General features: G+C 29.6%; 7 protein-coding genes across 7 annotated transcripts; 5 read left to right on the forward strand and 2 right to left on the reverse strand. All coding sequences in view use genetic code 12, as the record gives it.

Annotated features, from left to right (window-relative positions):
- Positions 1-85: 85 nt before the first annotated feature.
- On the reverse strand, positions 86-5,365 carry SRB9 (Srb9p; the record flags this gene model as incomplete). Its single annotated transcript, XM_064885289.1, has 4 exons — positions 86-681; positions 760-2,961; positions 3,049-3,816; positions 3,913-5,365. 4 exons carry the CDS (start codon positions 5,363-5,365, stop codon positions 86-88), a joined length of 5,019 nt encoding a protein of 1,672 aa, XP_064740586.1.
- Positions 5,366-5,598: 233 nt separating this feature from the next.
- Positions 5,599-6,792, forward strand: RJT21DRAFT_116858 (cyanamide hydratase). The gene has a single exon (XM_064880506.1). The coding sequence runs from the start codon at positions 6,063-6,065 to the stop codon at positions 6,747-6,749; it is 687 nt and encodes a 228-aa protein (XP_064740587.1). The 5' UTR covers positions 5,599-6,062; the 3' UTR covers positions 6,750-6,792.
- A 26-nt stretch (positions 6,793-6,818) lies between these two features.
- Positions 6,819-7,363, forward strand: RJT21DRAFT_8445 (dynein light chain). Its single transcript, XM_064885398.1, has 2 exons — positions 6,819-6,948; positions 7,015-7,363. The coding sequence occupies exons 1-2, from the start codon at positions 6,921-6,923 to the stop codon at positions 7,263-7,265; spliced, it is 279 nt and encodes a 92-aa protein (XP_064740588.1). The 5' UTR covers positions 6,819-6,920; the 3' UTR covers positions 7,266-7,363.
- A 97-nt stretch (positions 7,364-7,460) lies between these two features.
- On the reverse strand, positions 7,461-8,021 carry APT1 (adenine phosphoribosyltransferase; the record flags this gene model as incomplete). The annotated part of the gene is made up of 1 exon (XM_064885253.1): positions 7,461-8,021. One exon carries the CDS (start codon positions 8,019-8,021, stop codon positions 7,461-7,463), a length of 561 nt encoding a protein of 186 aa, XP_064740589.1.
- An 83-nt stretch (positions 8,022-8,104) lies between these two features.
- RJT21DRAFT_116860 (uncharacterized protein) lies at positions 8,105-9,907 on the forward strand. The gene has a single exon (XM_064880507.1). It carries the CDS (start codon positions 8,298-8,300, stop codon positions 9,753-9,755), a length of 1,458 nt encoding a protein of 485 aa, XP_064740590.1. The 5' UTR covers positions 8,105-8,297; the 3' UTR covers positions 9,756-9,907.
- Positions 9,908-9,910: 3 nt separating this feature from the next.
- On the forward strand, positions 9,911-12,096 carry CLB2 (B-type cyclin). Its single transcript, XM_064880508.1, has one exon. The coding sequence runs from the start codon at positions 10,382-10,384 to the stop codon at positions 11,912-11,914; it is 1,533 nt and encodes a 510-aa protein (XP_064740591.1). The 5' UTR covers positions 9,911-10,381; the 3' UTR covers positions 11,915-12,096.
- A 132-nt stretch (positions 12,097-12,228) lies between these two features.
- ESC4 (Esc4p) lies at positions 12,229-15,205 on the forward strand. The gene is made up of 2 exons (XM_064885640.1): positions 12,229-13,786; positions 13,928-15,205. The coding sequence occupies exons 1-2, from the start codon at positions 12,289-12,291 to the stop codon at positions 15,019-15,021; spliced, it is 2,592 nt and encodes an 863-aa protein (XP_064740592.1). The 5' UTR covers positions 12,229-12,288; the 3' UTR covers positions 15,022-15,205.
- Positions 15,206-15,222: the final 17 nt, after the last annotated feature.

Raw genomic sequence — 15,222 nt, forward strand, 5'->3', positions numbered from 1 at the left:
ACTACTGATTACTATTACTATTCTACTACTAATTGACCCGTAACCTTTTGTACTATTATCCTACTAATACTGTACTATATTCTATTTATTCTTCTACATATACGTGCACCAAAAAATCAAGCACTTTACCAACTGCTGCAATATGCCAAGGAACCAATCCTGCTAATTCATACTCAAGTTCTTCTCTAACATCAATAGATTCATTACGTTCAATTGAGCCCTCAATACGTCTTAATCCAAGTATATCATTCAAAGTTATAAGCTTTTTATAGTGATTTAAAAGTAATTTCATCAAAACATCTAAATCCCAATAATTAGAACAACTAAGTAAACTAACATCAAATGTTAAATAATCTCCTGATGTAGATTGAAGTCGACTATTTATTTCCTTCAATAAATACCCCACTTTTATACCTAATCTAGTAGGAGAATTAAAACAAGGTAAACATACTTGAGGGACAATTCCTACAATATCTGTACCTGATTCTTGTAAGAAATAATCAGAATCATTGAGTTTTGCACCATTTGGACCTCTATTGGATGGTAATAACTCCAGAGGTGAAAGGAAATTACCTGGAGCATTAAGGAATTGTTGTGGTGAATGGAATGATAAACCACTTGGTGAAGTAACCAAATTACTTTGACCAGTTAATGGAGATCCATTATTAGAAGTACTAGGAGCTCGGAATCCAAATTCTTTATCGAGATTATGAGATCCATGATTGTAAATTGAATTTGAATATGAATGAGAATATGAACTTGAAGGAATGATATTGGTATTGACATTAGAAGTAGATGAATTAGAATTTGAATTTGAATTATTTATATCATCCTTATTCAATTCATTTTCATTGTGGAAAACTAATTTAGGTGAACTATTCACCGATAAAACTATTAATGAAATATCTTTATGTTTAACACTTAATCTTTTCCAATGAACTAATTCATCATCCGGAATTACGCTATTAATTCTTGTTAATACTAAAAATTTCTTTCCACCTAAACTACTGGACTTATTAATAAATTCATTATTTAATTTTTTAAAGAGTTCATTTGATTTAGCCCAAATATCATCACAAATACTAGCAACATCATGAATTCCACCTTCTGATTTATGAGGTTGTTCTGATGAATTAGCACAATACCATGCTTTACTATAACTTACTATACCCAAAGGATCAGACCATGCAACCACAAACCAATTTTTATCTAATGATCTTTCATAAGCAAGATGTAAAAAAATATCATCATTAAAGTTACTATCTTTGAAATTTGCATTAATAAATTTAAATTGAATTTTAGATGGAGCTTCTTTAACCAAGGTAGTATAAGTATTATTAACTATTTCTTTATTAATCAGATCATTTGGACATTGATTATATAAATTCATGGATAATTTAGATAATTTGAAATTCGATAAAATCTTTAATCTATATTGTTTATTCAATCTTTTCACCAAAAAATCTCCCGATATGATTTTAGTAAATACTCGAACAAGAGGTAATTGATGATTGGCTAAAGCAACTTTAAAATTTCGAAGTATTTTAGAAACTTGTAATAATGAATTCATCTTTTTATTGAAGTTGACAAACAATAGGAGTAATGGTCTATCAAATTCAAAATTATTGGTTTTATTAATCAAATCCAATTTTATAAGTTCAACTAATGATATTAATTTTTTATTGAGTTGAGAATATATATCATTATATGAATATTCATTTTCTTTATTAAGTAATAATACACCATTAGTAATACTTTCTAAATCAGGTCTTGTTTCAACCGTTGATAAATTGGCTTTAGTAATAGTTCCAAAATTACATTCTCTATAATTATGAATAATAGAATTCAAAAATGAATCAATAAATGAACTATCTCCATTATGTTCTGCAATTAATAAGATTTGAAAGTTCTTCTCTGATTTAATAGGACTAAAATCAAGATATTTCCAAAAATTAAGTCCTAAACTATTCAAATTAACTATATTATTATTTTTTAATACTCTAGTTTTACTTTGAGGAAGTTTAAAATAAAATTCTTCATTTTTAACTAGATCATTATTAAGTTTATCAACTATTAATTTATACTTTTCAAAATTTACTTTAGAATTAATTTCATCAATTATTCCATTCCATTCTAAAGTCTTTAATTTCTTATATTGAGATTTGGGATTAAGAATATCCATATCATCATTAGTTATACCATCTAAAAAGTCAAGTTGACCATCTAATTCATCTGATTTTTCTAATTCCTTATAATCATATAAAAATTCCGATAAATGAACTCTATATGAACGAGGAAAGATTTCAAAAAATTTAGATTCAAAGTTTGAATTGGCAAATTTATATTCAATTATTTGTTTTTCATTTTCATAAATTTGTAATTCAGGAATTGATTCATCAACATAATATTTAATAGGCATTGTTGGACGACTTTGATTTAAATCAAATACTAAATTTGGAACTAAAATTTCTAATAATTCATTAAGATGAGCCAAATTAGCAATCATTTCATTTTCATGAACAGCTTCTAAATCATTATCTATTTCATCATCATTAATAGTAAAATTAGTTAATATATTCTTTGACACCAAATTATTTACAAAAAATGTAGTAGGAACAGTGGTTACATTAATATTTCTTAGAATTAATGGTAAATAATTAGAAGATTCACTAACACTCTTTTGAGATTCATCAGCTGAACTAACTCGTCTTGAATTAGTATCAAAAGTTGAAGTATTAAATTGTTGTTGAAGTTGATTAGTATTGGGTTTTTCATAATCCATAGGAGATATAGCTGAATGTAAATCAGTTGCAAATGGTGATTCAACTTTAATTGATGCAAGTCGATTAATACCACTAGCATTTGGAGATGCAAAGCCTCCAGTATTGAAATTACTTAATCCAAACAGTTGTTTATCATTCCCATTCCCATTCCCATTCCCATTCCCATTACCAATTATACCTAACATATTATTATTATTATCATTTAAACTAGTAACACTTTGAGGAATACCACTTCCTGATGTAACTGGAACTGTCATTAAAGTACTTTTATTTGCAAATGATTCATTCATAGTATTCAACTTTAATGGAGGAGATTTAGAGATTTCATCAAGAACTACATCTTCATCACTTTCTTCCGATGTATAAGATTCATCTGATTCTAATAATGCATCTTCAACTTGAATATCATGAGTTAATTTCAAACTTTCAACTTCTTTCTTTGATGGTTGATCATATCCACTTACACTCGTAGCTCTTGCAACAAATGGTTTCTTTTCAGATTCAGGATCAATTGAAGATTCTTTCTCAACATAGAATTTCCCTCCTTTACCATATTTTGTATCAATATTACTTTTGATAATTGGATTAAATAATATTGGTGAAAATACTGATTTTTGTTGAATTACTTGTGAATGGGAACCTCCTTGAATTTTATTATCTTCATTATAATCTACATTAGTTGGTAAAGAACTTGGAGGATTAGTAGGATATGAAGATCCTGTTTGTGTGATTATGGGTGTAGGAATGATTGGTAATGGAGCACCTGGATCATCATAATCAGGAGTAGATAGACGTTTAATAGTCATTTGATCTTTAGGAATATCTAAGTAAGATACAAATTTATTTCTATTTCCAGAACCAGTTGACTTATTATCGGGTGATATATTCATTACATCACCCTTCAGATCAGTAGAAAGTAACTCATTATTATCATTGTCATTGTCATTTTCATTACCGTTGTTGTCATTATCATTCTCATTGTCATTTTCATTTTCATTATCATTTTTGGAATCAAATAAGTCATCCATATCATCTAAAGTTAAGAAAGTTCCTTCCTTCTTATCATTTTCTAATGGAGGTACTTCCATAATAGACTTTAATTCATTTGATGTTTGTGACTGTAATTCACCATCACTCGCTTCATCTCCAAACAAATCATCAATTTCCATATCTTCTTCTACTTCAGGTGCTTGAGTTTCTGATTGATTAGCTACCATAGAAGTAGTAGTTGTATCAACAATAGGATTTATATCCGAGATATCTTTACCTACAAATGTTGCATCTGGATTGGCTAATGAGAATATATCACTAACCATTGGTGTTGTTATATCATGAATCTCCATAATATCTTTATGAGGGTCTTGTTCCAATATAGTACTTGGTTCAACTGATCCTATACCACCTATAGATGATGCAACACTAGATATACTATAAGGATGGGATTGAATTTGAGATCCAGACTGAGTTTGAGTAGCTTGATTTTTAGATATGTTGAAATCTATAAGATCGGAAATAAGTGACATAGGATCGAGTGAATTTTGATACAGTTGAGTTGTTATATCATAAGATAATTTTTCATGTTTACCAAATTGTAATAAACATAAATCCCATGGCCATAAGATGAATTTTCTATTATCTACATTATGAATAAATTTTGAAATTTGAGAAGTTTGATTGTTTAAATGTTTTAAATTAGGTACTAATTTAATCCATGCTACTGGTTCAGAATTATAACCAATACAAAGCTTTAATAAATGAAGTAAATTATCATTATCAACAGCTTTCTTATGAGAGAAATTCTTAGCCAAATTAGTTGGATCAAATAAATGACACCTTATACCACTGGGAATTAAATATATGACAAAATTTGTATCTATTGGTGAATCTAAATTTTCAATTTGTTGAGATTTAAATAAACTTGTAGATTCCTTTTCAATTATTGAAAGTAAAAGATCACCCTTGGGTAATAATATTGGATCAATGTATAGTAAAGAATATCGATTATTTTCAGTTATTAATACACAATGATTTCCAAATGTATGAATTATTCCCTTACATGATAAATTAAATACTATCATCTTTTTAACTGCTTTTAAAAAGCTTATATTGGCAAATGGTAAAAATTCATCATTAATTTCTGATACACTTGATGTCTTTGGTGGATATGATAAACTTTCAGCCGTTACTGTATTAGAATGTTTTAATTGTAAAGATGAATATTCCTTTTCTAGATCCAAATTAGGTTTAGTATTATTTGCATGTTCATTTGCATGTTCATTTTCATTTTCATGTTCATTTTCATTTTCATTATTAGTATTATTATCATTATTATTATTATTATTATTATTATTATTATTATTATTATTATTATTATTATTTTCTTCACCAAATGTAAAATAGTAAAGACTCTTATTATAGTAGGTAATTAAAATTTTGGGATTATCATATCGAATCTTAAGTTCTAACTCAAGTAATGATTGGTCATTATTAGTAGTCGACAGGTATATGTAATAATTGACTACTCCTAAATTACCCAATTTGTAAAAATGAGTAGATATATCCGAAGAATGTGCTTCCGACATACTTTATGATAGTCTAGCTAACAACGTACAACCCAGTTATCTTAGTACAATTGAGCTTTAATAATTTCCAACCATGTTCATACTGGGCACTGGCAAATATATTTCAGCCTATAAAGAGCGGACCTGCACACAGTCAGACAAGCTTATTCTTAACTATGGTACTTTAGATAGCTTAATTATATTTTTAAAAATTGTTACTTTACTACTTAACTACATAACTGCTTAATGTATTAAAATAGATTCTCTAAATACAGAAGAGTCATATTATGCTTATCTTATATAGATATTCATTTGTAGATACTCTGATTTATTGACTCTTGCTTCGGAGTTGTGATTGCTGCAATACCGACGGGGGTGAAGAATCGCCGTATATTCAGCCAGCCGGGCCAGAAACTATTTGTCAAAGATCTAAGCATACAGAAATTTAGAGGGGCTATGAATGTCGAATACTGTCACTAGTTTCACTACTTATACGAGGCTCTTTTGAGTGATGAGATTACTAAACATGCGCACCAGATTGGGAATTCCCCGCCAAATAAAATGAATGCCAAACGCCGGTCCTTTGAGAGCCATTGAGAGCCATACTTTGAAGGCAATCGTATATATAGAAATGATTGAGAATTATACTTTTCAATTGGCTTAAATTTGGATTTGGCTTGTAATTCTTTAAGCCTTACAGTCTTATAGTTATAATATTATGTCAAAGTACGGATTTGAAAAGATCTCTAGGGATATTAAGTTAGCTCTCCCAACCCCCGTTGCACCAACAGCTCAAACTAATACTGAACTTCCAAAGTCCGCTTTAGCAACGTTTGTTCTTAAGTATGTTGAAAAGGAGTTACCAGCAGAAGTCTTGAATCATTCTTTAAGAGTATACTTATATAGTAAAGCTATCATACATGATCAATTTCCTAAATGGGACTTAGATCTTGAAGTCGTTTTTGTTACTAGTTTATTACATGATATTGGAACTACTACTAAAAATATGGCTGCTACAAAATTATCATTTGAATGGTATGGAGGTATTATTTCTAGAGATTTAGTATTAGAAGAAACTAATGGTGATAAAGATTATGCAGATGCAGTTGCTGAAGCTATTATTAGACATCAAGATTTAGGTGAATCTGGTTATATCACTACTCTTGGATTAATATTACAAGTAGCAACAATCTTAGATAATGTTGGTTTACATAATCATTTAATTCATCCTGATACTTTAGATGCTGTAAACAAAAGATTCTCAAGACAAGGTTGGCTTAACTGCTTTGCCAAAGCCATTGATAATGAAAACCACTTGAAACCCTGGGGTCATACCAGTGCTCTTGGTGTAGATCAATTCAGAAATGATGTTTTAGCTAACAAATTAAACTATGAGAAGTTATAGATATATATACGTATATGAATTTTACAGTGATTTTTACTTTATATTCTTTAGGCGTAATATTTTAAGAGTGAGCATACAAAAAAAAAAAATTAACCTTTAAAGTAGTAACAGTAAATGTCAACACAAGTAACAAAATAAACATAACAGCATACATACAACACTACAACTAATATGCCTGAAAGTTCAGATAGACTAATCCGTAAGTAACTAGATTGATATAGTTCATTAATTGGGAATTGTTTAAATACTAACAATATTTATTTAGCTGTATTAAAGGCTTCTGATTTATCAGAGGATATACAGGCCAAAATCTTTGAATTATCCGAACAAGCATTACAATATAAAATAGAGAAAGATATAGCTACATTTTTAAAAAAGGAATTAGATCATTTATATGGACCAACTTGGCATGTAATAGTCGGTAAAAGTTTTGGAAGTTATGTAACTCATGAACAAGGATACTTTATATATTTTTATATTGGTGATCTTGCCTTCTTAATATTTAAGAGTGGATAGAATTTTATTTCTACAAGGTTCAATTGTATTGATTTTATTATATCGATATATTGACAAGTATCGAAAACTTAATGCATGAATATATATTTATATTATACGATTATTAAGCCCTCGAGATCAATGATTATTGTATGCATATTATGAATCCCCTCCACCTTTGCAAAAAAGATAATAATACAGTAATAAGAAATAAATCTATTGGAATTTTTCATCTTGACCACTTAATAAGGTAAAGACTGGTGCACCTAACTTATCTCTACCCTTTAAGAAATCCAATTCCATAACGAATAAATATTCAATAACTTCAGCACCTGATTTCTTAACTAATTCACCAGCAGCAAATGCACTACCACCAGTAGCTAAAATATCATCAACAACTAAAACTTTAGATCCGGCTGGAAGAGTATCTTGTTGAATTTCAAATTTATCAGAACCATATTCCTTTTGAAATTCAACTTGGAAAGTTGGACCTGGAAGTTTACCTGGTTTTCTAATAGGAACAAAACCAGCATTTAAAGCTAAAGCTAAAGAAGGTCCAAATAAAAACCCTCTACTTTCTAAACCAACAACATAATCAACTTTAGCATTTCCAACGTGTAATTGGAAAGCTTTAAGTAATTTTTGAAATAATTCAGGTTTACTGAAGATTGGTAAGAAATCTTCAAATAAGATTCCTTCACTTGGGAAGTTTGGGAATTGTCTTAAGTTGGCCTTTAATTCTTTGGCTAAGACGCTGATTTCTTGTTCAGTGGACATAGTATATAATCACAAGAGTAAATGAATAAATTGAATATTCAATTCGGACTTTGAATTTCTTCCATGTGGGTCTTCATATGCCATCGTAATTTAAAAAAAACTTTTGTGTCTCGGACCCTATGTCGCAAAATCTTTTTGTCGTGAATCTAAAAAATGACATTAACACATTGGTAAGTACCGCGTTGTTTTGAAAATATATATATGCAACTCTATCAAACAATATCAACAATTACATAACTGTAATTAAAATATAGTATATTCAGTAGATAATACAATATGGGCACGGCAGATGAATCTACACAGGATCTCTTAAAAAGTTATGGAGCTAATGGAAGTAACCCGCTGAAATTACAAGATGAGTTAAGTGTATATTCTATGTCGAAGGAATCACCTAAAAGAGATGATTTATCTGATTTATATGATTTATTAGAAGATGATTCTATAGAGATAAAACGAGGCTCAATGTCAATATTAGAATCTCCAAAATATACTAGTAGTCCTCAAAAGCTTTCACCTACTAAGAAACTTCGAAATGATTATCAGAATTATATATATCAAATGAGAAATGGACAAGCAGATGATAGTCCAATTAAGAAAAAGAAATCATTACAACATAATCATAATCATAATCATAATTCCTTTGAAAGTAGTCGTATATTTGGCTCTGAAAGAAGTGAAAACAGTCTTGATAATTTTGAAAGAGATGTTGATAAATTTTTAAATGAAGCAGAAGTAAGTAAAGCTAAAAAGGTGAGATCAGAATTACTTGAATCTAATGATAATGATAAGAGTGAATTAATAATTCAACAAACTCATAAGGTTCTTAATGAATATTCCAAAAATGCATTAGGAAGTACTGAAGAACAAAAATTGAAATCAACTTTGAATCAATTGAGTAGGACTATTGAAACCTTAAGAAATGAAAACAGCACTCTAAGAGAAAAGAACATATCACTTGAATTAAAATATCAAAATGTAGATAATGATTATGCTAAATTACGAGATTCATATTCGAAATTGCAAGCTGATTTAATACAATTGCAGAGGAAATTTGATCAGAAATCTAAGTATGAAGATTCGACATTGAAAAGAGACAATGAATTACTTGGTCAGAAACTTAAGAAGTATAAGTCTTTATATAATAATTTGATAGAAAAGGATAAGAAGATTACTATTGAAAAGGTTCCCGTGCAGGTTCCAGAACCACCGAAAGAGAAAGAAAAGTTAAGTATTAGTGATTTGAAGAAACTATTAGTTGAAGAACAAGAAGCACTGAAAAAGTCTGAAGATTCTGATAAGAATGTTAAGGCTCTTGCAGATTCCTTATATAAATTCATTTTAGAATATAGTAAAGAAAGAGATGAGAAGTCGAATTTGAATTCGAATTTGAATTCGAATTCGAACGAAAAGCAATCTGATTTATGGATTAGTGTTTCCCAGGCATTACAAACCAATAATGAGATCATTAAGAATCTTGCTGAAGAGATACCGCGACCTGTGGAACAGTCACAGTCACAAACACAAACACAGTCTAAGCCTAATCCCATAGTAGTTAAATGTTATGTATGTCATGAAAGACAAGATCAATTAGTAAATGATGGTAATAAAGTTAATACCAATATTAATACTAAAAGAATATGTCTGAGATGTGCTAGTGTTAATTCTCAAATCAGTAGTGAACCTGAGAAAAATGATACACTTAAAATGATTGGAGAGTATAAATGGGAAATATAAAATAATAATATAGTGCGACAGAAAGGAATGGTTGCGAAAGTGAATAATTTTAGTTTCACGAAAAGACAGTTACTAGATTAGGTAATGTTTATAAAATTTAATTTAATGACAAGTGCGAAATGGAAATGTACATTGTAAATTGTGAATGTAGGTAGTGAAAAATTTAAGAAAATTTAATTAAGAGTTAGGGTAAAGTTAACATGTTTTAGTATACTAACCCCATTTAATATGAGTGACCCCCCCTCTCCTAACGACTTTTCTCTTCTTTTCATTTTGACATAGTGGTCCTACGCGAATAGTGCGCTAACAATGCGATTTCATTTCTGTAGTGCCGAAATTTCATTCGCACCGATACGCTCAAAAGAAAAACATCTTGTTCGAGTTCTGTTTACTCTCCTTCCTAATTAGGAAATGGCTCAAAATTACCAGCCCTAAGAAAGCAACCTGTTTTGTGGTTTACGCGATGGAACAACAGTACGGGTGGGAGACCTGGCAACATGATTTAACGGAAGCAAATCCGGGAGGTTGACAGTAAGATAGTTCTTCATTAGTGAGACCTTATTAGAGCCAACCACCTATAATTCCCTAATTAATACAAGTCAGTAATTCACTATCAGGCTCGCATAATGTCTCACACACTTAATAATGAAAATGATTACAAAATAACGAGATCGAAGACTTCTCACAAGCAAGAGCTTCTAGAGCAGGACTCTCAGCCAAAATCACATATTTCAAATCAAATTCATACTAATACTAATACTAATTCTAAGAATGATGATATACAAGTTAATACTCGACAATATCTTGCCGATGTCTCTAATCAATATGGTGCTGCTTCAAGTGGTAAACCATTGAAATCCTCTACAATCTCAACTCTTACTAATAAAAGAAGACCATTGGGTGGTGATGCCGCTCCATTACAACAACAACAACAACCACAATCACAACAATTGAGGCCCTTAAGGCCCACTTCTACCAATACTAATTCTAATACTAATACTTCTAATTCTAATTCTAATTCTAATTCTAATAGTACTAATAATATTAAAATGGGTCCACCTCGTACAGATGAATCCAATGAAATTGAAAATAAAAATAATATTCCAGCATCATCTGATATTAAAAATATACTACCAAGATTACCTCAAAAGCGTCAAGCTACTGAATCTTCAACTAATTTAGTTGAAAAATTACATACTCAACCTATTTCATTTCCTCAACCATCTAGTAATAATAATCAAGGAACTTATAAAAAGGCTAGATTAATAGATTATGAATGGCAAGATTTAGATGAAGAAGATGCTGATGATCCATTAATGGCTAGTGAATATGTAGCTGATATTTTTACTTATTTTTATGAATTAGAACAAAGAATGTTACCAGATTCAGAATATTTATTTAAACAAAGGCATTTAAAACCAAAAATGAGATCTATATTAGTAGATTGGTTAGTAGAAATGCATTTAAAATTCCGATTATTACCAGAAAGTTTATTTTTAGCTATTAATATTATGGATAGATTTATGTCCTTAGAAGTTGTACAAATAGATAAATTACAATTATTAGCAACTGGATCATTATTTATTGCTGCTAAATATGAAGAAGTATTTTCTCCATCAGTTAAAAATTATGCATATTTTACAGATGGATCATATACCGAAGAAGAAATTTTACAAGCTGAAAAATATATTCTTACGATATTAAATTTTGATCTTAATTATCCAAATCCTATGAATTTTTTAAGAAGAATTTCAAAAGCTGATGAATATGATGTTCAATCAAGAACTTTAGGGAAATATTTATTAGAAGTTACTGCTATAGATTATAAATTCATTGGATTTAAACCATCATTATGTTGTGCATCAGCCATGTATTTATCAAGATTAATTCTTGGTAAAATACCTATATGGAATGGGAATTTAATTCATTATTCTGGAGGTTATAGAGTTAATGATATGAAAGTTTGTATAGAACTCATATTTCAATATCTTATATCTCCAGTAGAGCATGATGAATTCTTTAAGAAATATGCTACAAGAAAATTTATGAAAGCCAGTATATTATGTAGGAGTTGGGCTAAAAAGTTTCATACTGAAGGTAAAGATTTATTTGATGAAACTTTATCGACTCATAGAATTGAACTTGAATTATCGAATTAATTCAAAGTTTTATATAAGGCCCTTCTTTTACAGTTGTTCATTTCATTTCATTTCACTTCCCTTCATTTCTTTCCCTTCCCTTCAGTTCCCCTATATTAGTCATGTCATGTGCCCTCTAATACCCTCCCTTTAGCATTCAATACGTTGTAGTATAATATACATATTTGCATTCACACAGTAAATTAAATTTAGAATATTTAATTTTAATTTTTCGCAGCTTAAATGCGCATGGTCGTGCGAACATCACCAAATCATTATTCAAACGCGTACTAACTAAGTAAGCACTAAGCACTAAGCACTGAGTAAACACTGAGTAAGCACTAAGTAAACACTAAGTGAGCACTAAGTAAGCACTAAGTAAGCACTAAGCAACTATGTTTAAGGGTCAAACATTTCTAATTGTTAGAAGCTGTGAGGATTCGGAAGACTCAGCCGAATTGAGTCAAGCGAAAACTCTTTTACAGGAAAATGGAGCCACTATTATTGAAAAGGAAGAGCATGATAATGATAAGAATTACTTAGAAGAAGAAGAAGAACAACAACAAGAACATGATATCGTAGTAAATCATATCATTACTAAATCTATACAATTCATAGAGTATGGACTTGCTATAAAATCCATGATTCCTATAACCTTACCTAATTGGGTTAGAGATTCAATAAGTAGTGGTAAACCAGTTAACTATAAGAATTATAATCCTGATCCAAAATTTTTCTTTAAGGATGTATTTATATGTGTAGCCGATAATTTACCAATTGGAGATAAAGAAGCTATCTATGGAGGAGTTAAAGCATTTGGAGGTAATTATCTTGATGTTTTAACCAAATATACTACTCATCTTATTGCTGTAGATATAACTAATGAAAAGAGTATTATTGCCTCCAGTGCAATTCATACCAATGATAATGATTCACATTCACATTCACAAAATAATGGAATTGATATTAAAATAGTCTTACCTCATTGGATAGACCATTGTATAACTTTAGGTAGAAAAATTGATGAACTGGCATATTTATTACCTAATCCATCAATTCTTAAACAAGACAAACAATTATTTTTAAATAAATATTCTTCAATTCCGGAAGAAGAATTAGCTCATAGTCAAAATTATATTACGGATTTCTTTAAAGGTAAATCATTTTATATTTGTCAAGATTATAATGTTTCCGAAAGATTAATTAATTCAGTTGAATCATTAATTGATACTCATGGAGGTAAAGTTAATTTAAAATTTAATGAGGATTTAATTGATGTTTATATTGGGAAATTTAGAAGTGGAGATTCTTATAGTAAAAGTTGTAAATCTAATCGTATAGTGGTAGGTAATTTACCCTGGCTTTATCATGTTATTGTTACCAATAAATGGATATTACCAATAAATTCAAATTTATTACATTATCCAATACCTAATGAATCATTATTGGAATTTAAAAATCTTAAAATTTCAATTACAAATTATAGTGGAGATTCTCGAGCTTATTTAGTAAAACTTATAACTTATTTAGGTGGTACATTTACTAAGACTTTATCCAAGGATAATGATTATTTAATTTCTGCCAAGGATGAAGGTAAAAAGCATTTAACAGCTAAAGAAAAATGGTTAAATAATGAAGGAAATCCAAAGATTAAGATTGTTAATCATTTATGGCTTGAAGATTGTTTTGCTCAATGGAAATTAATTGAATTTAATCAATCTAAGTATCAATTTTTTGGTAATGGACAGAATTCTATGGAGTCATTAATTGGTAGAACTAAATTAGATGAAATTGTATTAAAACAATGGAATGGATTAGATAATCTTGACATTGATCATGAAAAAGATAGTCAAAATGTAGATGATAGTATGAGTGAAGATGAAGCTACTCAGAGTAAGACATCTTTACAACATAAGGTTGAAGAAGTGTCTATAGAGAAGGAGAAGGAGAAGGAGAAGGAGAAGGAGAAGGAGAAGGAGAAGGAGAAGGAGAAGGAGAAGGAGAAGGAGAAGGAAAATATATATCCTAAACAAGTAGAAGCAGCAACAACAAAAACAACAACCACCACAGATCCAGAACCTCGTCATAGAGGTAGAGCAGCTGCTGTCAAAGCTGCTTTAAAGCTTCATGATAATATATCTGACTTAAATAACTTTGAGAAAGTTAAGAAAAGTACTAAGAAATTAAATGCATTTGCTGATAATTGGGATGGTACACCGGTTAAAAGAAGTAATCCAGATGCTGATGATAATTCTGATTCTCAACCCTCACCATTGGTGAAAAAGTTGAAGACTGACACTGGACTGGAACTGCAACTGGAACCAGAAGAATCATCAGTAGAGAATGAAGAACAATTGATTAATCATGTGGTGGCCATTATGACAGGTTGTGAAAAGGAGATATCTCTTAGTAGAAGTGATATAGCTAAACTTACAGAGGCTGGTATACAAGTGTTATCTGATTTCCCCATTAGTCATACGATTTCCATCAATACATTAATTGCTCCAAAGATATTAAGAACTGAAAAGTTTTTAAGGAGTCTAAGTATGGTTGATAATGTAGTACATCCTCAATATTTGATGGATGTACTTGAAAGGCTTAATGATAATGAAAAAGAGAAAGATAATTCTGAATCAATTAATTATTCAGTACTTGCCAAACAAGTCGATTTACACCAGTATTCCTTAGCCAAATACATTCCTGTCAAAGAATTAAATATAGAATTGGGATATCCAATTAAACATAAGGGGAATGGATTAGAAACGCTATTAAATTCTCCTAATCGAGGTCAAGTATTTAATGAATTAAATTTAAATATATCTGCTAATTTAAATGGAGGTGCAGAAGTTATAAGTGGTATACTTGAAGATCATGGAATGACTAAATGTTCTATAATTAAATCGAGTATAACTATGATACAACTTAAGAAATGTATAATTGAATCTACCATTAAGAATGATTCAATATGTATATTAATTGCTCATAAACTGAAGGATACCAAATTGATTAATAACTTTAAAAAGTTAAATGTCAATGCTAATGCTAATGCTATAGTGGTAGAATGGGATTGGTGTGTTAAATCGATATTTAAAGGTCAATTAGAACCATTCCAATCGTATCAGCTTTAGCATTTTTACAAAGTTTTATAATTTATAACTAACTTTTCAAAATTTATTGTGAAGTTTGAATATACAACATATAAAAGAAAGAAAGAAATGACGAATTAAAACATAATAAACATGGAGAATCAGGTAATCTATATATATAGCAAGATATAGTAGTATGACATGACCTAATTCGACGTAAAGAGCATAAAAAGAGTAGAGGGG

This window comes from Scheffersomyces amazonensis (genome assembly GCF_036850825.1).
Source record: "Scheffersomyces amazonensis strain UFMG-HMD-26.3 chromosome Unknown RJT21scaffold_1, whole genome shotgun sequence".
Classification (NCBI taxonomy): Eukaryota; Fungi; Ascomycota; class Pichiomycetes; order Serinales; family Debaryomycetaceae; genus Scheffersomyces; species Scheffersomyces amazonensis.